This window comes from Artemia sp. Qi Xiang Cuo, chromosome 15, assembly GCF_049724085.1.
Source record: "Artemia sp. Qi Xiang Cuo chromosome 15, ASM4972408v1, whole genome shotgun sequence".
NCBI classification, from domain to species: domain Eukaryota; kingdom Metazoa; phylum Arthropoda; class Branchiopoda; order Anostraca; family Artemiidae; genus Artemia; species Artemia sp. Qi Xiang Cuo.
This window is the reverse complement of record NC_142808.1, coordinates 33,764,069-33,787,774: the sequence shown is the minus strand read 5'-3', so window position 1 is coordinate 33,787,774 and position 23,706 is coordinate 33,764,069. Positions and strand designations below refer to the sequence as shown.

At 36.1% G+C, this 23,706-nt stretch overlaps 1 protein-coding gene and 1 pseudogene across 1 annotated transcript in view; both read left to right on the top strand.

The window, feature by feature from the left end:
* The first annotated feature begins 14,378 nt into the window (after positions 1-14,378).
* The window catches only part of LOC148943590 (uncharacterized), a 43,142-nt gene continuing 33,814 nt past the window's right edge, over positions 14,379-23,706 (top strand). Inside the window, exon 1 of the mRNA XM_089101821.1 lies at positions 14,379-14,538. Coding sequence (XP_088957947.1) covers positions 14,416-14,538 — 123 coding nt within the window. The 5' untranslated portion in view covers positions 14,379-14,415. The remainder of the gene's footprint in view (positions 14,539-23,706) is intronic.
* On the top strand, positions 15,795-17,568 carry LOC148943591 (uncharacterized; annotated as a pseudogene).

Sequence of the window (23,706 nt, the reverse complement as noted above, 5' to 3'; positions counted from 1 at the left end):
TCATGTCAGGGTAAGTATTTTCCCATTGATCACATTTATCATAGTGAAAATTAGAGCATAGAAAACCTCTAGTATGAGAGTCACGACTCTCTTCAAGACAGGAATTACAGTGTGTAATTTGCACATCATAACCCCTATGCAATTTAAATGGATTGAATAATCTATAGTTTTCATTATAGCAAAGGTACAATTCTCACAGGATGACCAGCTGCCAAATGTATATGAGCATAATGGACATGTGTAAAACATTTTTCGATGTTTATTGTCTCACCTCCAAAAAGAAATTGACTTACAGTCAATAAAATGAATGTCTTCTACGAGGAGTGATATCCCAAAACATGCTTATACACGATTTTTTTACAAAATGGCCGTCTCAGTAGTGGTTAAAAGCAAAATCACAATATTATTTGTTTTCATTTCAATTAATATATCTATAAATTGAGTAAAAGCATCTGGGCCACGACGTAAAAGTTTCATGTAATAGTCCAAAGATGGGGAATCAGTTCCCATTATATCGTTAAGCATTTTTTGAGAAAATATTTACCGTTGAAGAGAAAACTCTAGAAAATTATCATCTAAAATTAACAACTTTTCCAATTTTACTAGATTCCGTAAGATTTTCTGGTTCTCAAATCTAGCCATTTTTTAAACACTCTCACTTGCTAATTACAGGCTAAGATTGTCGATAGTAACAAACTCTTTTTTATAGATTGTTCTCTTCAATATATTTCGTTAACGCATTTAACCCGTTTTTTAGTCTCTGTATATGCATTATATTCGCTTTAGCCACAAACTATAACTGTTCTTCCGACTTGAATTCGCTTAATGATATAACATAGCCCTGAAACATCTTGTCCCAATCTAGGGTTAGTCCGGAACCCCTTGTAATTTCCACTGCTAATTTATGCGCTCTAGGTTCCATTTCGCCATCGTTAATTCTTTCAATATCCAATAGTGTATAAGCTTCCATTACAATATCTTTGATGTTGACATACTGAACTCTTTTTTAATGCTGAAAAAAGATTGCGTCACCTAGTCACTGAAACAGGGAATGTCGTGACGTAATAGGGCGTTGTGGAAGTCCAGGCAGCCACGGAAACCAGGGCTGTCATGGGAAGCCTGCCAGGAATGTCGTGACGTAACAGGGCGTTGTTGAAATCCTATGGGAATCTCCTATGGGCATTGTGGAAAGCAGTGATACGATACTACTCATGGGTCATTTACCTGATATTTTAAGGACTATTAGGGGGTTCCAACAGTAGTTAGGTCTTGAAAAGGTGGGAGGGAGTATAATTATTTTTTTCGGATATACCTTTGGGACCAACAATCAATCTATGATTAGCAGGAAGGCAAACTAAAAGACAGTATGTTTGCCAGATGATCAAAACAGTGTACCTAAAATAACCTGGGAACAACTTTGAAATGAAGTTGAATTCTTTAGAGACTGCAGGGGGGGGGTAGCTTCGAATCTTGAAATGGGGTAGCATTTGAAGGGGAAGGCTGTAGAAAATTGGTCCCCTATCTGTTTGATTTTTTTGGCATTATGAGCTCATGTTCGTGTAGAAATTTATTCATGGTTACCTGAAAGAAACTTTGTATTCATGCTATCAAAATGGCTTATGCTAAAAAAGAAACAAGAATGCTCAAAAAGTCATTTTTCAATGAAAGTACCCGTCAAAAAATGTGTTTTTTCAAGTTCTTGGACTATAATGAAATAATGGTCGAGAAGGGTAGAACTCGTTTTTTGGGTGAAGGATCATAGACTGCCAAAAACTTTGCATTACGTCTGTCTATCTGGGTCCATACGAAAAGCAAATTGTCCTCTAATAGTGTGGGGAGAGATCATAAGAAAGGATTGGAAGGAAATGGGAATTTCATGGGAGGGGTTAAAGAAAAAACTTTTGAACAGATAAGATATTAGTCCAAATTGTCAAACATCCTGATTTCTTAAGTGTGGTCAGTATTTCTTATCAAGGGCTAGGTCGATAAACTGAGAAATTGTTTAAGTTTTTCTAGGTTTCACTTTCTTTAGAACATGGACACCCCAAAATTATGTTTTAAAAGAACAAGGATTTGGGGCCTGAAAAATTTGGGTGTGTTGGCAAATAGAGTGAAGTTTTATTTACAACCTCATAAAAACACAAAACCAAGACTATGTGTAGCTCTCAATCAAAGTATAATCACCTACGGAACAAGTACTGACAAAACTCTCCAAAAGTGACCCCGCGTACCTCAGCGCCTCTAGACGCAAAATGTTGTACTACTTAATCGCTCCGAGCCAAAGTACTTTGCTCCGGCCAATAATTATGCTAGAGCGTGATTCAGGCGACGAGTGACCGGGATGAATTGTGTAACTGCACAATTTAGTTGCCAGCTTCGCATAGGCATACAAAGGGTCACTTTTTTGTGTGGAGAGGATAGGTTTTGTCAGTACTTGTTCCGTAGGTGATTATACTTTGCTCTCAATATAGATGTGAATCCTTTCGCTGCAGGGAAAGGCCCTAAAGGTGGAAGCTGTTATATGAGTCCCCCTCTCTCCCTTGGGGACGCACGCCGTAGGTTACGTAGGAACAACCTATATAGCCAGCGTAAGTTCTCAGTCATAGATAAGAGTTAGTGACAAATATATTATAGCTATAACTTGCACCGAAAAGAAAAGACACTTATCATAGCACTAATTAGTTTCAAATATATCCATTTAAGGTGTAAGATTTATGATAATACTAATATTGGTACTTATGTGTTATATAATACACACTCGAGGATTGAAGTTTGGTGTACTGCTAATGAAATCAAACAAAATATGATGAAAACACAATACTTTACTACCAAAATTATGAAAACTACAACAAAGAATTATGGAAGGGGCCCACCCAGAGCGCACTATATTATTTACGTAACCTAAGCTTACCTATCCTAACCAAAATAACAAATAAATATTTAATTAAAGTATAGCTATATTGTAGCTTCCCACCGAGTCGAAGCTAATTATCTGGTATAAACACTGTGAAAACCGGGTATTGTCTCATGTTCACGATACAAGTTCTCGAGTGTGTATTATATAATACATAAGTACCCTAATATTTTCTTCGGGAATGATCTAACTTGCCTAAAAGAATTGGAAACTACATATTTTCGCATGTTCGGAAATACCGTTTTAACGCGTGGTTCAATCGAAAAATGGAATTGTACAGGAACTTAAAAAAATACATTTTAGTAGATAGACAAAGCTGAACCTTAGCTGTCGAATGATAGCAATATTGTCGTTTTAACTTACAAAATTAAAGCCGCAAGACTGCACAGCATCTTGCACACGGAACGGAAAACTTTTTACTGGGATTTTCACACTCGTAGCTTTTAAACTTTGTAAGAAAACTGTTGAGGCCGTCCCGTGTGAGAATTGTTTGACGGATCAAAATAAATTGTCGAAGTACTGACTTCACGCTGTAAAGAAAATCAGAAGGGTTTTATAGTTTACTGTTAGTCTATTGGTCCAGCCATGTAGATTTATCAGATGTGTCGCACAGGACGGTAGAAGGACGCAAAATGTAAATGCTAATAAACACAACGGAACAGTAAAAAGCGGAGTCTCGGGCTCCCTTGTCCGAGCCACGATTAAATCTTATGTTATCATGTCTCCAAAAATTAACTTTTACTTCGATATTTAGAAAGCAAACGATAGTTATTTAACAAAAAACGAAGCTCTAGATCGCCATCTATTATTGAACTTGGCCTGAAACGTTGATTATTCGAATATCAGCAAGTTCACAAACTAACCTTACAACACTTTTCCATCATGATGCTAAGAAAGCAGATGTGTCAATGTGGTCTTGCTTTTTTACGAAAAAGCCGAGTATCAACTAGTTCATCAGTGTTTTTTGAGCCTAATCCAACAAACCCTGATGTCAAGCAATCAACAGGATTTCAATTCAGAAGTGGAGAGCAAAAAAGCAATGAGAAACAGTAAGTTCCAAATTTTAAGATTTTAGACAGTGCAATCTAAGTAGATAACCACCCTCTTGATTCATCCCAGTGGGAGGAATTTGTCGTCATAAATTCGAAATGTGGTCTCTGCTTTGACAAGCAATTGAAAAGGTAAAATTATATATAATATTTGTGATTTATAGAACCAATATAAAGAAATAAAAATTTTATTTTAGAATCAGCAGACAATCAGCTACTTGTTAATATATAAAAAAACTGAAACACTGAAAGGATATATACATCAAAATAGGATAATTGGTATTTCTGAAAAGGTGTTCTCGGATGTAAGTAAATAAAATAATAATGTCTAGCTTTTGATCTAGAATAATTTTAGTAATAACTATATCGAATATTAGCTTAGATTCTTAGCTATTCATTGATATCTACAATTCTTCTCAATTAATCTTTGGTAACAAGATGTGAGGGTTTTAGTTTTACATAATTTTGCTCAACCGGATACTGGTCTTTTGCCCTATTTTGTAGGAGGTAGATGTCAACATACCCCTTCAGCTCCCCAAAAATGGCATTTTTGGGTCTCTTCAACTTTGCCTAATAAAAATATAGTCTTTTACTTTCTGTGCTGTGCTCTTATAACATTTTGGGCCTATAGTTGAGGCCTACCACACTAAGGCCTTGGTTGAGGATCTTTTGGGCCTGTAGTTGAGGCCTACCACACTAAGGCCTTGGTTGAGGATCTTTTGGGCCTGTAGTTGAGGCCTACCACACTACGGCCTTGGTTGTTTTCAAGTTGGGATTCTTTTTTTTTTTTTTTTTTTTTTTTTTTTTTTTTTTTTTTTTTTTTTTTTACGGATGCCCGTCCATAAGTGTATTTAACTAAGACAGTGGTAAATATAGCCATCTAAATTGCGGTGAAAAAAGGTAAATTTATACTTTTTAATTTAGTTTAGCTAGGACGAAAGTGACTAGAAAACTGATGCCTTTTTTATGCTATTTTCAAATATAATAGTTGCTTCGGGGGTAAATTCTTTTTGAACCCTTAATGGGGCCCCAAAAGGTAACCCATTGCCTTGGCCATAGTCTTGCATAATTAGTTAAAAGGTAACTATATAAAACCTAGCTTTCAAATAACCCCTTAAACAACTCTGATGTTTTAGTGGCTTTCTAGCAGCAAAAAAAAGCAGAAAAAAGAGGGCACATCAGTGTACATCTGGGCCAATGCGAAAATGGGATTTTTCTTCTTCAAGGTGGGGGCTGTAAGTGTCCTGTTTAGGGTCTTCAGGAATGGCGATTCCAATGGTGAGCCCTTTCTTTTGCTGTGATACTGTTGTCAAGGGGTTTTGGGCTTGTCTCCACATAGGAGCCGAAAATTGTGCCAGGATAGATTTAATTAATTGGAGTAACTCCTAGATGTGCCTTGATTACTCTACTAAATTCAAGGTAAACCATACTCCTTCTCCGGGTCTTTCTGTGCTCCGCTCTGGCTTCCCTCGAACGCCTCGTACCCCAGTTGAAAGAAAAAAAAAATGCTTAGCATCCTAAGTTACCTAAGCAGTCCTACTCCTTTTCCTGACCTTCAACACAGCCAGCTCTCTTTTCAAACAGAAAAATCAACCGTGCCTCAGGATGCTGAGCTTAGCTCAGTCGGTCCTAGAATTTCCCTTGCCCCACCCCAGCGCCAAGTTTTTGAAGTTCTTCCAGAAGGCTCAACGCACGTATCTTGCCAAACCACTGAATGCAGCAGTGATAAATATGTTCAAACAGACAGCATTACAGCAGCCCCCTCCTTACAACTAGATTTTAAAAAAGTATTGAATTTAGAAGAAAAGTTAACGGATGTGTTAATGCTTATTACAGATTTTTGTCAGTTTGCGGAAGTGATTCGAGAGTTCAACGTACAAATAATTTCATTCCAAACGATGTAAATAAGACTTTAACTTAGACTCTCCACATCAAAAAAGTGCATTGTCGCCAAGTTCAATGAATATTAATGAAGGAAGCAGAGGATTAAGTCAATCAACTTTAGCGACTACAAGTGAAAATAAATAAAAAAAAACAAGTTTTTTAAACTGAAGGTAAGGAACGACATTAAAACTTAAAACGAACAGAAATTATTCCGTATATGAAAGGGGCTGTCCCCTCCTCAACGCCTCGCTCTTTACGCTAAAGTTTTTATTGTTTTAAAAAATAAAGTTGTGAGACAGACACAAACTTTAGCGTAAAGAGCGAAGCGTTGAGGAGGGGACAGCCCCTTTCATATAAGGAATAATTTCTGTTCGTTTTAAGTTTTAATGTCGCTCCTTACTTTCAGTTTAAAAAACTTGTTTTTTTATTTAATTTCTGATCGTTTTTTAGTCAATGCAGCTTTTATTTTGGCTCACCGTCATTGAATAAGTAAACACAATTTGCATAAAAAATTTACTTTTCTTTTGCTAAATGGCCGTCTCTAAATTTGGTTCTGACGTAATTTACAAATTAACTTACGTAACGAACTTCTATATTCGTATATTTTTCTTCTGGCAAAAATACAAAGTTGTAGATTTTTGCAGAAATGAGCTTGAAACCTATGTAATAGGGTTTTCTGATACGCTGAATCTGACGGTGTGATTTTCATTAAAATTCTTTCACTTGTAGGGGGTGTTTCCCCCCTCTTTAAAAAATCAGGTAAATTTTCTCAGGCTCGTAGGCTTTTATGAGTAGTACTAAACTTAATAAAATTTATGTATTTAGAATCAGCATTATATGCCCATTCTTTTGATACATTTATTGACATCAAAATTCCGTTTTTAAAAGTTCCGATTACTATTGAGCCGTATGGCTTTTTTTATTGTTTTTTTTATTACGTATATGTTATTACGTATATGAGGGCCCCTTAGTCAATACCACGCTCTTTACGTTACAAGTAAAAAAAATTTGATTCACAAACCTCTGAATCACAAAGGCCATTTAATTAGGCCTTTTGAAAGCCCTAAAAAAAACTGTAGCGTAAAGAGCGAGGTTTGGAGTTGGGGGAGAGCCCCCTCATATACGTAATAATTTCTGTTCGTTTTAAGTTCTAATGTTGCTTCTTACTTTCAGTTGAAAAAATTACTTTTTTTTAAAATTTAATTTCTGATCGTTTTTTAAATAATGCTGGGAAATCCAGCACCCTCTTCATAGAAATGTTCCTTCCCCCAAAGAAACATCCTCCACGGAAAGATTCTCCCGAGTAACCCCCTCCTCCAGCCCCCCCCACCAGAAAAATATCCTTCCTGAAAATGTCTGTATACTTCCCAATAACCCAAACAATATGTAAGCAATGGGCAACGTTCATAACTTGCAGCCCTTCCCCTGGGAACTGTGGGGGATTAAGTCATCCTAAAAGACATATTTATTAGATTTTCGACTATGCTGAACAAAATGGCTATCTCAAAATTTCAATTGGGTGACTTTGAGAAAAAAATGAGCGTGGGAGGGGGCCTAGTTGCCCTGCTTTTTTTTGTCACTTAAAAAGGGCACTAGAACTTTTAATTTCCGCTCCAATGAGCCCTCTTACGATATTCTAGGACCACTGGGTTAATACGATTACCCCTGGGGAAAAGAAAAAAAAAACAAATAAACCCGCATCCGTTATCTTTCTTCTAGCAAAAAATGGAAAATTCCACATTTTTGTAGATAGGAGCTTGAAACCTCTACAGTAGGGTTCTATCATACGCTGAATATGATGGTGTTATTTTCATTAAGGTTCTATAACTTTTAGGGGGTCTTTCCCCCTTTTTCGAAAATCAGCAAAATTTTCTCAGGCGCGTAACTTTTGATGGGTAAGATTAAACTTGATGAAACTTATATATTTGAGATCAAAATTAAAATTCGATCCTTTTAGTGTATCTACTGGTATCAAAATTCCGTTTCTTAGAGTTTCGGTTACCATCGAGCCGGGTCGCTCTTTACTTACAGTTCGGTACCACGAACTGTTTGATAAACGTAAGTTCAGAAATTATACCTGACCTCAATCTCACCTCTGTTCAATCCAATTACTATCCTGACCTTGAGAAATCAATTACAGATGCCTGTATTTGTTTCGGAAGAACAAAAGTGAATCGTCCTACTAATAAGGACTTCCCTGCTAATAATCGCAAATGTGCTAATATAATGTTGGCAGGTTATTGCAAATTAGGTGATAATTGTGATTTTGGATATGATGTTGCTCCAAAAAAGCTGCAGGAAAAAAGTGTTCCTGATAATAGTGATATACAAAATTGTTTTTTTTTAAACAAGGAAATTGCAAATTAGGTCAGAAGTGTCCCTATAATCATGGATCTATTACTAATAACATCACAAAAGAAAAGGAAGCTAGTCCAAGAGTTTGTTCCCGTTTTTTCATATAACAAGTGTGACCAAAAGAAGTGCTCGTTATTGCATTTATGTTGTTTTTACCTCACTAGGCAAGTGTGCTAGACCAAATTGTAATTTTGACCATGTTATTTTATGTAAGTTAGCATCAAGCGGGGGTTGTTTCGGGTGGGATAACCTGCATTTATATGTCCCCTCTTCCTTTTTGCAAAAAAAATCAAACTGCAAACGAAAGCCAAGTGCACAAACTTGGGAAGTGCCAGCTGTTACCAGTAAGAGATTCCACACTGGAAAGCCCCATTTTTTAGGCAGCACTACGGATCCCATTCCTCCCTTATTAGATACCCCTCGCTACCTACCTCCCTATCCGATACAATGTCCCAGGTATCCTCTCCCCGAAACGCCTCTCCCGCCCAGAAATTTATTCACGACCAGTCAATTCACCATCGTAGACATTACTGCATCCAATCCCCCCTTCCCACCCACAATCCCCTTTTACTCATATCCCTCACAGTCACAAACCCCCTTGCATTCTCTATCCGCTCCATGCACCCAAAATGTTGTTGACTGGCTCGGGCCTCCACCCGTCATTTGCCAAAGTAAATTCCCGAAACTGATTGTTTCGGAAATATATGATTCAATCACTCTAGAATACAACACAAGGTTTGAGAAAATAGAAAAACTGTGTTCATCCCTGAATAGCCCGATTCAGTCATAAGAACTTAGAGTGGTTACTATTGCGGAAAAGCTGGATGATAACGAACAGGAGCGTTTGTTTGATTCTTTGTTGTTTTTTTTTTTGGAGTGAAGCAGGACCCCGGAAACGACCTGGATACTACTGTTCTGGATATAGTGAAGAAAAGGGGTGTAAATGTCCAGAAAGAACAGTCGTCGTCTGTAAACCATTTTAGAGGTTTGAATGCTGCCCAGAATATCCAAACACCTACGACTGTTGCACCAGTTATTGTGAAAATTGCAACTAAAGATACGGCGTATACTGTTTTCAGAGCGAAATCAAAGCTGGCGAAATCGGGCGTATTTGTCACGGAATATCTTGAAAAAATGAAAAAAGTGATTTTTGAAGCCGCAAGAGACAGATATGGTGTAAGAAACGTGTGGTCTGATAGTGGCCGTGTTTACAAACGTAAGCAGGGTGATAGCCACCTAACACGAATCCGCTCACTTGTTGACACCCTTTAGTGTCTTAGAAAAAGTTGATTATTTATGTTTTATTGTTTGTTTGTTGTTTTTTTTTCGTTTTTTTTAGTAGTAAGCTCTATTCTGTTTTTTTTTTTAGAAAAGAAAAATTAGTTTATTTCTTTAAATTTTAATTTGTTTGACGCTAGTTCGGGTGACATCTCCTCCTTGGGTGAGCGACTGCTTCAATTTGAAAATAACCCAATAGATTTTCTTAGCATGATTAATAATTCAGTAGGTCAGTCTGATAAATCGCCATCAAATCCTCATTTTTAAGTTAGTAGTAAGTATATATCGGATTTAGATCGAGTATCCAAACGAGATTGTAGTTTCTCTGGGCTTCAGCTTAATGTACAGGGCCTTTGATCTTGATTTGATGAGTTGAAAAAAATAGTGCGTTGTGGCCACCCTGATTTTATTGGTCTTTGTGAGACTTTCCTTGATTCAAAAAATAAAACTCTATCGCATCTCTCTGGTACAAGATGGAATTTTTAAATCGAAGTAGGATGGTAAGAGGTGGCCTTGCTGTTTATGTTTCGGAATGTCTTCCGTACTCTGTTAGACGTGACCTCTCAAGAAATGAAAAAGGAATTTTTGAATCTATATTTATTTTGATTAAAATCCAAGTTAAAACTTTGATTGTTGGTAATATATACCGGTCTCCTAGTGGGTCTGTTCCCTCTTTCATTCAGATTCTTGATGAGGTTTTGGAAAGAATCCAACTTCATTCATGTGAACTTGTCGTTATGGGTGACTTCAACCTTAATTTGTGTGACCGAAGGTCATCCTCGTCCTTGGATTTTCTTTCAACAATGCTCGCTTGTGGAACATTCTGCATGCATTCCAACTCGCATTACTAACACTACTGCTTCTTTGCTTGATAATATTTTTTCATCGTTGACCCTGATGCAAAATTTTGTGTTGACGAGTGATATCTCAGACCATTTTCCTGTTTTTTTCCACGTATGATTTTTCCGATGCGTTGCCAAGGAGGAGCTAAGGAACTGGTTTTTCCTCTTTAAAATTTAATGATCAGAGTTTGCATCTTCTTAGGTCACGGTTGGCGAGTTGTTTGTGGAGTATTTCTGAAAACAAATCTGATATAGATTCTTTGTTAAATTCGTTTTATGATTCTTTGAAAGAAGTTACCTTGGATGCATGTGATGCGTTCCCAGTCGAATCCGGCATCAAAAAGAACAACCCCTTTGAATCCTTGGATGACTCCGGGACTCCTTAAAAGTTGGAGGAAGAAAAATAATCTTTGGAAGGCTTACAGGTCCTCTAAGCCATCTTCTCGTGATTCTCGACTTCAAATTTTAAAGGCTTATAGAGGAGTTTACAATTCGCTTTGTCGAAAGACCAAATCGTCATTTTAGTACAGAAAATTCTCTGCGTGTGGTAAAGACATTAGGAAGACATGGCAAGTAATCAATTCTGTTATCAGGCCATCTTCTCTGCCTCCTTCTGCCCCTTCAAGTATTGTAATGGAAGGCGAAAATGTAGAGGGTGAGCTAAATGTTCAAGATGCGTTTACTTCCTATTTTGCTAATATCGGCGAAACTACTGCCTCTTCTGTAAGTCCTTCTTCTCTACCTGACTTTTGGTCTTACCTTGGACCGGCTTGTCCTAAATCAATGGCATTGAAACCTGTCTCTGAAGCTGAAATAGCCAGTTTTGTCAATGGTTTGAGGGGTTCTTTATCTTCTGGCCCTGACCGAATTCCGACTAAGGTTGTAAAGTTCATTCTTCCTGTCATCGTTTCTGCCCTCATGAGACTTATCAATCTTTCCTTTGAAAATGGTGTTTTCCCAAGTGCTTTAAAGCGCGCTCGCGTTATTATTCTTTTTAAACGTTGATCAAGAAATGATCCTGCAAATTATCGTCCCATATCCCTTTTATCAGTATTTAGTAAAATATTTGAAAAGGCTATGCTTTCTCGACTTCTTAATTTTCTTAATTCTAAACACTATTTTCATGATTTTCAGTTTGGTTTTAGGGCGAAGCACTCAACTGAGCATGCATGTGCAATACTTTTGAATTATTTACATTCAGTTCTTGACTCTGGTCTGATACCTTCTGCTCTTTTTCTCGATGTACCAAAAGCATTCGACTCAATAACACACAAGATTCTTCTTAGGAAACTGTCCCATATTGGTATAAGAGTGAATTCTTATTCTTGGTTTCTATCATGTTTATCTGGTCGAGTCATCTCGGTTAATCCGCACTTTTCTAACCCTTCGGGAAGTGTTAGAAAAGTGGCGTTCCACAAGGATCTGTTGCCAAGCAGATAATCTAGTCAATGAATACAGAAGTAAAGCTAAAGCAGGCTTTTCTGTCAGATTTATAGGTCCTAAGGTTTTGAACTCTCGTCCACAGAGTGTTCAGGCAGTGGAGCACTTTGCTTTACAATAATTCATTTTTAAACCACAACAAAACAACAAAACGCAAGCAGAGTACTAGGAAAAAAAACATCAACAAATACACATATAATACACAACCATTAACGACAAAACAATCGGAAGATTGTTTATTTAAGAATAAAATGAAAAAAAAGAATATCTTGGGTCTTGGGTCATAGATGGTTTATTTTCTTTTTGTTATTATTATTTTTTGCATATTTAATTTTATTTTCATGAGAGAAATCCGTAGTAATTTGTTTCTTGTTTACTTTTTGTTTGTTCGTTAAGCGATATATATATGGTCGCCCTGTTCCAAGTGCTTTTACGTCTTTCTTTGGGCAGTCACTTGGATTGATTGTTTGTGTTATATAATTTTATAATTAATTGAGCTGAACATGAACTGAACTGAAATTTACCCGGGCAGTGCTATTGTGATGTCTATGATAGCAAATCTTCAGCCAAAAATTGAAAAATTTAGACATGTTCTTAGATCGTGTCCTTAGATTTTCAACAGAAAGAGTAGCTAAATAAGCAATAACTAAAGATGTATTTCGACCGGAGCAATCAAGTCCATATTTGCTGCAACATTCAAACTATTCTTGTTAGCTGGCTTTGACATGAAAAAGCTTGTGGTAATGAACTGTAAGTAAGGAGTGACTCGGCTCAATAGTAACCGAAGCTCTAAAAACAAAGTTTTGATATGAATAGATACATGAAAAGAATTGAGTTTTTATACTGATTTGAAATATGTAAAGTTCATTAAGTTTAATGTTACCTATCAAAAGTTATGAGCTTGAGAAAAATTTCCTGCTTTTTTGACGAAGGAAAGAAACACATTCAAACAGTCAAAGAATGTTAATAAAAATTGCACCATCAAATTCAGCAGTTTAGAGAACCCAGATATAGAAGTTTCAAGCTCCCATTCGCAAAAATATGATATTTTGTATTTTTTGGCAGAAGAAAGATTATGGATGCGTATTTATTTTTATTTATTTTTTTTAGGGACGATCGTATCGAAATAAAAGACCTAAGATATCGGGACAGGGCTTATTCAAACCGGAAATTAAAATTTCTAGTGTCCTGTTTAATTGAACAAAAAGATTGGAGAGAAACTAGCTCCCTTCCCATACTTCTTTTTTCTCATAGTTATCCGATAAAAATTTTGAGATTGTCACCTTGTTCAGCATAGTTGAAAGGTCTGATAATTATGCCTTTGGGGATAACATGCCCGTCACAGCCCGTGGGGAAAGGGCTGGAAGTTACGAAATGTGCCCATTGTTTACGAATAGTACTTGTTACTGGGATGTATAAATACATTTTTCGGGGAGTGAGGAATTTATGCTGGGGAGGGAATTTATTTTTGGGAGAATTTCCCGTGGAGATGGAAGTTTCGAGGGATAATCTTTCCAGGAGAAATTTTACACTAGAGGAGTTGGCAGAATTTATATGCAAAATTCTTTCTATTTGTCTTAGGCTACTCTCTTTTTACCGACTTAATTTGCGTGTAGAGATTTTTCGGGGGTATTTTTTGGGGGAAATCCTTAGAGGTGTTGGAATCTTCTGGAGGTTTTTTCCATGGGGAGATTTTCCACGGGGGCATTTTTCAGGTGGAATCGTCCGCAAGAAATTTTATGGGGGGAGAGAACTATTAGTGAGGACGGAATTTTCCGGGGAAATTTTCCGGGGGGCAGAGTACTTTTCGCGGGGGGGGGGGGGGAATTCCCAATGGAGGTGGAGCTGAATTTCCCGGCATTATTTGAAAAACGATCAGAAATTAAATAAGACAAACGTTTTTTCAACTGAAAATAAGAAGCAACATTAAAACTTAAAGCGAACAGAAATTATTCCGCATACGAGGAGAGTTGCCCCTCTTCAACACCTCGCTGCTACACTAAAGTCTTACTTTTTTCCCAATTCTTTAAGAATGACTCTTGAAACACCCGTTTTGGTCCGTTTAATTAGAACAAGCTTTTTTAGAAGTAATAAAGAACTTCAACGTTAAGAGCGAGGGACTGAGGAGGGGGTAACCCTCATATACGGAATAATTCCTGTTAGTTTTAACTTTTAATATTACACCTAACTTTCAGTTGAAAAAACTTGTTTTTTTTGTATTTCATTTCCACCTAAAGCAATAATTGTTTTTATAATTTCTTCATCTTCTTATTCATCTAGAAGGAACAATAGGTTTTTCCTTTTGTAAAATTGGAAATTCCATCAGCCTTATAGGCCCAAGTTGAAGAAATTTGAACTCGAAAATCATGTCAGCCTTTTAGGAAAACCTTGTAATAATTGTTTCAACTTCCAAGGATTTCGTCAAAATCCTGCGGTTCTATTTTTTTTTTTTTTTTTTTTTGTATTTGAAGTGAAGGATTTATCGGTTGAAGTTGAATTCAAAATTTTAAAATAACATTCTCAGTCAACTGGAAACTAAAAATAAATTCTCTTTTTTAGCAAAGATACATAACTGACATCTATATGTTGGTAAAAATCGAAAGTTCAACGTTTCGCGATATGTATTGAAAACTATGCTTTATTTTGAATCAAAATGTTGCGTGTGTTAAGCAAAGTGAATCATTGTACCGAGAGCAAGTTTTTAAGTATCAGATGTTTTACCTTGTTCAGTTTATTGGAGAATAAAAGCTCTAGAATCACAGGAAGGACGGACGAAGTAAGATTTGCTTTTGTCACGATATAGGCTACGTTTAAAAAATTCCAGACTGATTTGTAGAAATTGAAAGTGATCACAGGCAAAGCCAAAGTGATAAACTGAGGGAATAGTCCCCCCCCCGCCTGACCACCAGAAACGATTTCTCAACTATTGATTCATCTAAATTTGGTTTGTGTGTCTAAGCACCGTGAGGCACGATCTTTCTTGTAGTGAAAGTATTTTCAAGCAACTCGTTTCAGTGCTGAAAATCCTTCAAAGGTTAGTGCCAACATAAATCCGGTTGAAAAAAAATTATACATGTTTCATTTCTGTCGTAAATTTAATAGCTTATATTTGATATTAGAAACTAAGAAAGCAGAATACACAGCCCACAAAAAATAAAAAAGGCACACAAAAATTATTTTTAGGCTGTTTCTAGGCACAGTTAAAGAACACAGGATGGCATGAAGCACCATTGAGAAACACATTTTGAGGGGGAGCTGACTTCCTGCCACCTGGTGTACGTCTTGGAATGCCACGAGTACCTTACGGTCCTGTCGCACTTGGCACAGTTCCACCAGGCTTGGAACAGTCCTGAAAAGGCTGTGCGCACTCCAAATACTTGGCACAGTTCAGCCGCTCTTTACACACGTCACGTTGTGCAAGATTTCTGAGAGATAGAGAGAGGGTTACCTCTCGACAAGTTTAGGCAGTCTTTAGAGAGTTTGATTAGCACACCATCCACCTCCTCCATTATAGCCAACACACTGCCTTCAGCAAATCCTATTCAATATTCGTTTTGAAATTCTTTGGAACGAAAAGGTAGTTTAATTCTGGAATAGTAAATATCTTCGGTTGTATGTTCAAAAACTTCAGTAAGTTTCAAGAAAGCATCTATCACAGTAATATATACTCCTATCTTAACAGGTAAAATTCATAAATAACTAAAAAATTGTCCTGAAGAAATACTATAATTATTCTCTTTTACTACACTAGAAACCTAGATTTATTCTGTTTTTTTTTCGTTGTATTTGTGGTTCTTGTATATTTTGAAAGACCCATAGGTAGACTGGCTCAGGTTTACCACAGCCCAGGTTCGTCATTTGCATTTAACTAGGGAGCCATCAATGGAAAAATTCCCATAATTTAGTTTTTAAGTTACCATCTAGTAGCCAAAGTTTGAATGTATCCAACTTTGAGTTGAACCCCGTTTTCCAGGTTTTGCATGGTAAGTTGATTTTTAGAGCTTCAAAAGTAAATTTTTGTGTTAAAGAAACATGAAAAGGTTGGTCTCTAACGTAGAGGTAACGCAGAACTTCTCATGTTGATAGAAACGTCTGAGACTGAGCAAACTATTAACAATAGACATTTACCGCCCTCTAGGATAACAACTGGAAAGTGCTGATTTTTCTCCGAAGAGGGAAAAAGCCCGCGTTCGCCAAAAAAAACCAGCCCTGGTTCGTCACTCTAGGACTGGCGAATCTGGGCCTGGAGAACCTGGAAAGCTAAATTTTTGCAACACAGTTCATTGTTATTTACTTCATATTTTGTCAGATACACTCGATGAAGAAAAGACAATCCCACATACTTTAGCCTGGAAGATTCAATATGGTTGGACCAAACTTTGCTTGGCCCAGAAAAATAGCTTGGTGAGGAAATTAAAATAAGCTTAAATTAAAAATAAAACAACCAGCCCGAGCTGCTGTAATCAAAGCTATTGTATAGAAACAGAACAACAAAACGGCTGCAAAAAAATAGAATACCACGGACAACTCTGAGGGGATACATCATCAAGGTTGAGAAACAGGATGTTGATATTGAGCTTCTACCTCTCTCATTTTTCTCACCACTTTATGCTACAAGACAGATCTTTACAGGGGAACACGAAAATACTCTTGCTAAATACTTGCAAATTGTGTGCCATATATATTATGGTTTAACACCACTTACATTTCGTCAGCTTGCTTGCAGGTATTTTCTTGCAAAAGGACTTACCATCCCAAATTCAGGGACAAGCAGTGACAATCAAAATACTCCAGGTAAAGATAGGTACCGTGGTTTTACAGCAAGACACCAACATCTTACTGTAAGAGCGCCTAAAGCAACTAGTCTCGGCTGTACAACTGTTTTCAGTCGTGTGACAGATGGGAGATTTTTTGCAAATCTTGGTGATGTTTACTAGCGCCACAAATTTACCGTGCAAAATATATGGAATGTAGACAAAACTGGACTATCAAGAGTCCACAAGCCAGGGAAAATTGTTGCAGCAGAAGAACAGAAACCGGTTGGCAAGGTAACGTCAGCAGAAAGACGGCAGAATATTACTATGTGTGCGTCAGTGTCATATGTAATTGCGTCCCTCCTATGCTCAATTTTCCTCACAGGAATTGCCCTGAAATCTTACTGAAAGGAGCGCTGCCAGGCACCATTTCTAAAGGGTCAGAAACCGCTTCTGATTGAACGTGTAATGAACTATTTCTTGTTTGGATGAACCATTTTTTGAATCATACAAGACCGAGTAAGGCTGATCCTGTGCATCTAATACTTGACAATCGCACTAGTCGTTGCAGTATTCAATTGCTTGACTTAGCCAAAGAAAATGGAGTTGTCATGCTCACCGTTCCGCCTCATACAACCCATAAGCTGCAGCCACTTGACAGGTCAGTTACGTTTCCCATGAAGGCTTTCTACAACAGGGAATCTGCAACTTTTAAGACAGAGCAAAAATGCAAGAATATCTCCATGTATAACATCTCTGAGCTTTCTGGAAAAGCGTATCCCAAAGCAGTGGCCCCAGCAAACATAACCAGCGGTTGTCGCTGCACCGGAATTTTCCCTTTCAATCCCATGATTTTCAAAGATCACGAGTTCTTCAGTTCATATGTCTCTGATCGACAATCAACTTCGAACCACGGTGCCGTGGAACCTCCGTCACCCATTGCTTCTTCTGCTGACGATGATGTGGCTAATCAGCCAACCAACCATGAGAACGATACCCAAGCTCAGGATTCCCTTTACATGGACAAGCTGAAAAGAGTTTCTCAGAACTAGTTGATGTGTCTTCATTTCTGAAAGGTTCTCCGAGAAAACAAATCAGACGTGCAGTGAAAAACAGACTACCGAAATTTTGACTGACACCCTAAGCGAAGGAAAGAATCCGCCAAGAAGAGGAGCTGAAAGCTGCAGAAAAGAGGAAAAAATAACAGAAAACCCAGGAGAAAAAGAGAATAACGAAAGCTAAATTGCAAGAAGCAAGCAAAGTATTGTTGTTCCTCGAGAGTGAAAGCGAGTCTTATCATGTTGAGATGGAACTTGACGATGAGAGTGAGGACGGTCTTAAGCTAGGAGAAGATAAGAAAGACGTGGGAAACAAGCCAATAAAAGTCGGTGACTTTGTTTTAGTTGGACTTGCAGGTAAAAAGAGGGCTAAGTGCTTCTTCGCTGCAAAAGTTTTGAAGGAATATCCACTTGAGCTTGGTGTTCTATTCTTGAAGTGCGTAGAACCGAACAAGTTCGTGCTTACCGAAGAAGAATCGTGCGTCTTTAAGTCTGAGGTTGTAACAGGGGTAGGTTACTCCTCAGTCTTAGGTTGGACTTCAAAACTTAGCGAAAGGCTGAAGTTTGGTGTTGACTTTTCAGGATACAAGATGTGTTAATCGGTAGTAGTGTTCCATCTAATGAGATGGCCTTTAAGAGTAAACTTAGCTAGGATTTGATTTGTAGAAGATGGGTCTTTGAGTAGGCTACTGTCCTAAGCCTGTTTGTATCTGAATTAGGAAAGACAATTAAAAATCTGATAAACATCAAATTCTTGGACTAATTCTAGAGAAGTAAAAGATTTTCTTGACTTGAGGTAAGACGGTGGCAAACTTGGGCCAATCTGTGGCGAATGAGAACCGGGTTGGCCCTGGTTGGCCACTTTCGGGCTACATCAGTGTAACCCATTTTTCTGCTACATCCAGAAACATTGGTCGTCGGGGATTTTTGTAGAGATACCCCAAACATGAATGTATACATGGCAACTTTCAGAATTATTATATGTCAAAAACTGTGTTTACAAAAAATAAATAACCTGAAAAGTGGCGAACGTGGGCCGGCCTCCCTATTTACAGTCAGAACCCTTGTAGCTCTCCTGTAACAAGTATGAGGAAATCATAAATGCAGAAAGTCATAAGATATCATTAATTTAAAAGAAACACAGCTTTTCCGAGGGAAGTAAAGAGCGAAGTTGAAACTTAAAACGAGCAAAAATTATTACTTCAAAGCCTATATAATATATATCAATAAAACTAATGCAAATAAATCAACTGGTGATATATCCCTATTTTATAAGATTATAGAAAACTAGTGCTTTACTGAAAACACAAAAGTCAGGTATAAAAATAAGAATAAAGATTTATGGTTCAAAAGCAGATACGTAGCCTCACAACAACGAACTAATCTATTACGCTTTTCATAGTCCTACAGGAGTTGTGATATTAGTAACTTTCAGTATACAATTATCTTAAAAACTTAGGTATAAAATTATACACCATATAAAATAATGGATTTATTTATCAGGTAGCATCTGGTCTCACATAGTATCAATTTAAAAAACACAGTTTTTATGAGGGAAGGGAAGAGCAATGTTAAAACTTAAAACGAACAAAAATTATTACTTCACAGACTATCTTACATATATCAATAATACTAATGCAAATATATTAACTGGTGATATTTCCCTATGTTAGTAGGATTACAGAAAACTAGCGCTTTGCTGTAAATATGAAGCAATATAGGAGTTTTGGTACAGTAAAAGTAAATCTTTTAAGGACACTTATAAAAGTAAAGCATTTTTAGATCGTTGTTTTATTTATTTTTTTCGTTTCATTTGGCATCACTTCTGCACAATGAGCTCAGTTCAATGATTGACTGTCGTTTTGGATCTGAAAAGGAAATTTCATGATTATTTTGTTGACAAGTTTAAAGGGAAGGGATCTTATTAGTATTAGGACTACAAATTTGCTTTAGAATTTGCATCACAATTTAAAATCATCCGTTTTATAGAGAGGAATAACTGGATTTCCAGAGTTCATATGATGGTTGATGTGTTCTTCATTTCGGGTAATACTAGTTGAGACCAAGATGTTACCTGATAAATTAATCCCTTATCTTGTAGGCTGTGTAATGAATTTAAACTTATTATTTTTATGTCCAAGCTTTTAAGATAATTTTAATTGTATACTGAAAGTTATTGATATCACAGCTCCTCTAGGACTATGAAAAGAGTTATAGATTAATTTGTTGTTGCGAGGTATTTACTTTTGATTCCTAAATCAATATTCCTGTTTTTATACTTGGCTTTTGTGTTTTCAGTAAAGCGCTAGTTTTCTGTAATCCTACAAACATAGGGAAATATGGCCAGTTGATTTATTTGCATTAGTTTTATTGATATACTTTAGATAGGCTGTGAAGTAATAGTTTTTGTTCGTTTTAAGTTTCAACTTCGCTCTTTACTTCCCTTGGAAACACTGTGTTTTTTTTAAATTGATCTATGCTCGTTTTCGATTGACATTTTATTTCAAAACAATACTGCTTTGACCTTTTCTATTTATGCAGAATAATTTCTGTTCGTTTTAAGTTTTAACGTTGGCCCTTAGTTTCAGTTGAAAACTTATTTTTTTATATAGTTTCTAATCACCTCTAATCTAGTGAAGATCAGGTACCTCAACCCTTATTAATGAGCTGAACTAAGAAGCCGTACAAAAATTGAGGAAAATAATAAGTTTAGAGTGGAAAAAAATCCAAAAATAGTGTCGTGTGTTTTTTTTAATTTTTTTTTTTAAATAAATATTATATATTTAATTATTTTTTTAACAAAATTTAATGTAGTCACACTTCAGAAAGTAACTCCAGGCGACTAGCTTTGACACAAAAGGTTAACTGAGTGGACAGGTTTGTATGTCGACATACTTGCGGAAAATTTTGCTAGCTCAACAGAAATGTGTTTTTAGGCTTAGGAACCACTCAATGTTGTATATTAAAAGAAGAATTACTTATTGTTATACTTACTTTTTTTGGAAATTACTATAAATTTCTTTCCCCAATAAACTTTTATTTTTAACACGAACAGAAATAAAAGTTACCATTCCTGAATCAGTGTCAGTTGGCAAATTTTTATTCCCTAGGTAGTTTTTTTTCTATACACATTTTTTAACTTTTGGTTACTGTGGGCTGTTGTTCGCTCTTTACTAGGTTGCAACTACCGCTGCAACCCTGATTAATCGAAATGAAGAACATATCAGCCGTAATATGAATTCTGGAAATGCAGTTATTTCTCTCTATAAAACGGATGATATTAAGTTGTGATACAAATTCTAAAGCTAGTTTGTCGTCCTAATACTAATAAGATTCCTTTACTTCAAACGTGTCTACAAAATAAGCATGAAATGTCCTTTCCAGATCCAAAACGATAGTCAATTATTAAACTGTGCTCAGTGTACAGAACTGATGCCAAATTAAACGAAAAAAATAAATAAAACAACAAAGTTAAAATGCTTTACTTTTATACTGTTAAAATTGTTCTTAAAAGGTTTACTTTTACCGTACCTAAACTCCTATATTGTTTTGTGTTTTAAGCAAAGCGTTAGTTTTCTGTAATCATACGAAAATAGGGAAACATCACCAGTTAATTTATTTGCATTAATTTTTTTGATATATGTTAGATTGGCTGTGAAGTAATAATTTTTGTTTGTTTTAAGCTTCAACTTCAATCTTTACTTCCCTCGGAAAAACTCGGTTTTTTTAAATTTATCTAAGCTCATTTTTGATTAGAATTTAATTTAGAAACAACACTGCTATGACCCTTTCTATTTATACGGAATAATTTCTGTTTGTTTTAAGTTTTAATGTTGGTCCTTAGTCTCATTTGAAAACTTATTTTCTTATATAATGTCTAATCACCTCCAATCTAGGGGAGTTTTCTTATATAATGTCTAATCACCTCCAATCTAGGGGAGTTAAAACACATCAACCCTGGAACTAAGAAGCCGATTTAGGAGTTGAACTAAGAAGCCGTACAAGAAATGAACGAAAAAATAAGTTTAGAGTGAAAAAAAAAACATAGTGCCGTTTCTTTTTGTAAATTAAATAAAAAAAAACAAGTTTTTAAAACTGAAAGTAAGGAGCGACATTAAAACTTAAAACGAACAGAAATTATTCCGTATATGAAAGGGGCTGTCCCCTCCTCAACGCTTCGCTCTTTACGCTAAAGTTTTTTATTGTTTTAAAAAATAAAGTTGTGAGACAGAGTCAAACTTTAGCGAAAAGAGCGAGGCGTTGAGGAGGGGACAGCCCCTTTCATATACGGAATAATTTCTGTTCGTTTTAAGTTTTAATGTCGCTCCTTACTTTCAGTTTAAAAGACTTTTTTTTTATTTAATTTCTAATGCTTTTTTAGTTAATGCAGCTTTTATTTTGGCTCACCGTCATTGAATAAGCAAACAAAATTTGCATAAAAATTTTAGTTTTCTTTTGCTAAATGGCTGTCTCTAAATTTGGTTCTCACGTAATTTACAAATTAACTTACGTAACGAACTTCTATATTCGTATATTTTTCTTCTGGCAAAAAATATGAAGTTGCAGATTTTTGCAGATATGAGCTTGAAACCTATTTTATAGGGTTTTCTGATACGCTGAATCTGACGGTGTGATTTTCATTAAAATTCTTTCACTTTTAGGGAATGTTTTCCCCTCTTTAAAAAATCAGGTAAGTTTTCTCAGGCTCGTAGCCTTTGATGAGTAATACTAAACTTAATAAAATTCATATATTTAGAATCAGCCCATTCTTTTGATACATTTATTGACATCAAAGTTCCGTTTTTAAAAGTTTCGATTACTATTGAGCCGTATCGCTTGTTTTTTTTTATTGTTTTTTTTATTACGTATATTTTATTACGTATATGATGGGGTTCTCTCCTTAGTCAATACCACGCTCTTTACGTTAAAAGTTAAAAAAAAAACTAATTCACAAACCCCTGAATCACAAAGGCCGTTTAATTAGAATAGATAGCTCTTTTGAAAGCAATAAAAAAAAAACTATAGCGTAAAGAGCGAGGCATTGACTTGGGAGAGACCCCCCTCATATACGTAATAATTTCTATTCATTTTAAGTTCTAATGTTGCTTCTTACTTTCAGTTGAAAAAACTTGTTTTTTTTAAATTTAATTTCTGATCGTTTTTTAAATAATGCTTGAAAATCTGGCGCCCCCTTCATAAAAATGTCTCTTACCCCAAAGAAACATCCTCCACGGAAAAATTCTCCGTAGTAAACCCCTCCTCCAGCCCCCCCCATCAGAAAAAAATATTCCTGAAAATGTCTGTATACTTCCCAATAACCAATACAATATGTAAGCAATGGGCAAAGTTCATAACTTGCAGCCCTTCCCCTGGGAACTGTGGGGGATTAAGTCATTGTAAAAGACATATTTATTAGATAATCGACTATGCTGAACAAAATGGCTATCTAAAAATTTTAATTGGGTGACTTTGAGAACAAAATGAGCGTGGGAGGGGGCCTAGTTGCCCTCCATTTTTTTTGGTCACTTAAAAAGGGCACTAGAACTTTTAATTTCCGTTCCAATGAGCTCTCCTACGATATTCTAGGACCACTGGGTCAATACGATTACCCCTGGGAAAAAAAAGAAAAAAAAAACAACAACAAAAAAAACAAACAAATAAACACGCACCCGTGATCATTCTTCTGGAAAAAAATGCAAAATTCAACATTTTTGTAGATAGGAGCTGGAAACCTCTACAGTAGGGTTCTCTGATACGCTGAATATGATGGTGTGAATTTCATTAAGGTTCTATAGCTTTTAGGGGTCTTTCCTCCTTTTTTCGAAAATCAGCCAAATTTTCTCAGGCGCGTAACTTTTGATGGTAATGGGTAATATTAAACTTGATGAAACTTATATATTTGAAATCAGAATTAAAATCTGATTCTTTTGATGTATCTATTGGTACCAAAATTCCGTTTTTTAGAGTTATGGTTACCATTGAGCCGGGTCGCTCCTTACTTACAGTTCGTTACCACGAACTGTTTAAAAAAATAAAAATAAAAAAGAAGAAATAGATCTTTAATTGTTTGTTTTTAAAAATGGAATTTAGTCACACTTAAGGAAGTAGCTCCAGGCGAGTAGCTTCGACACA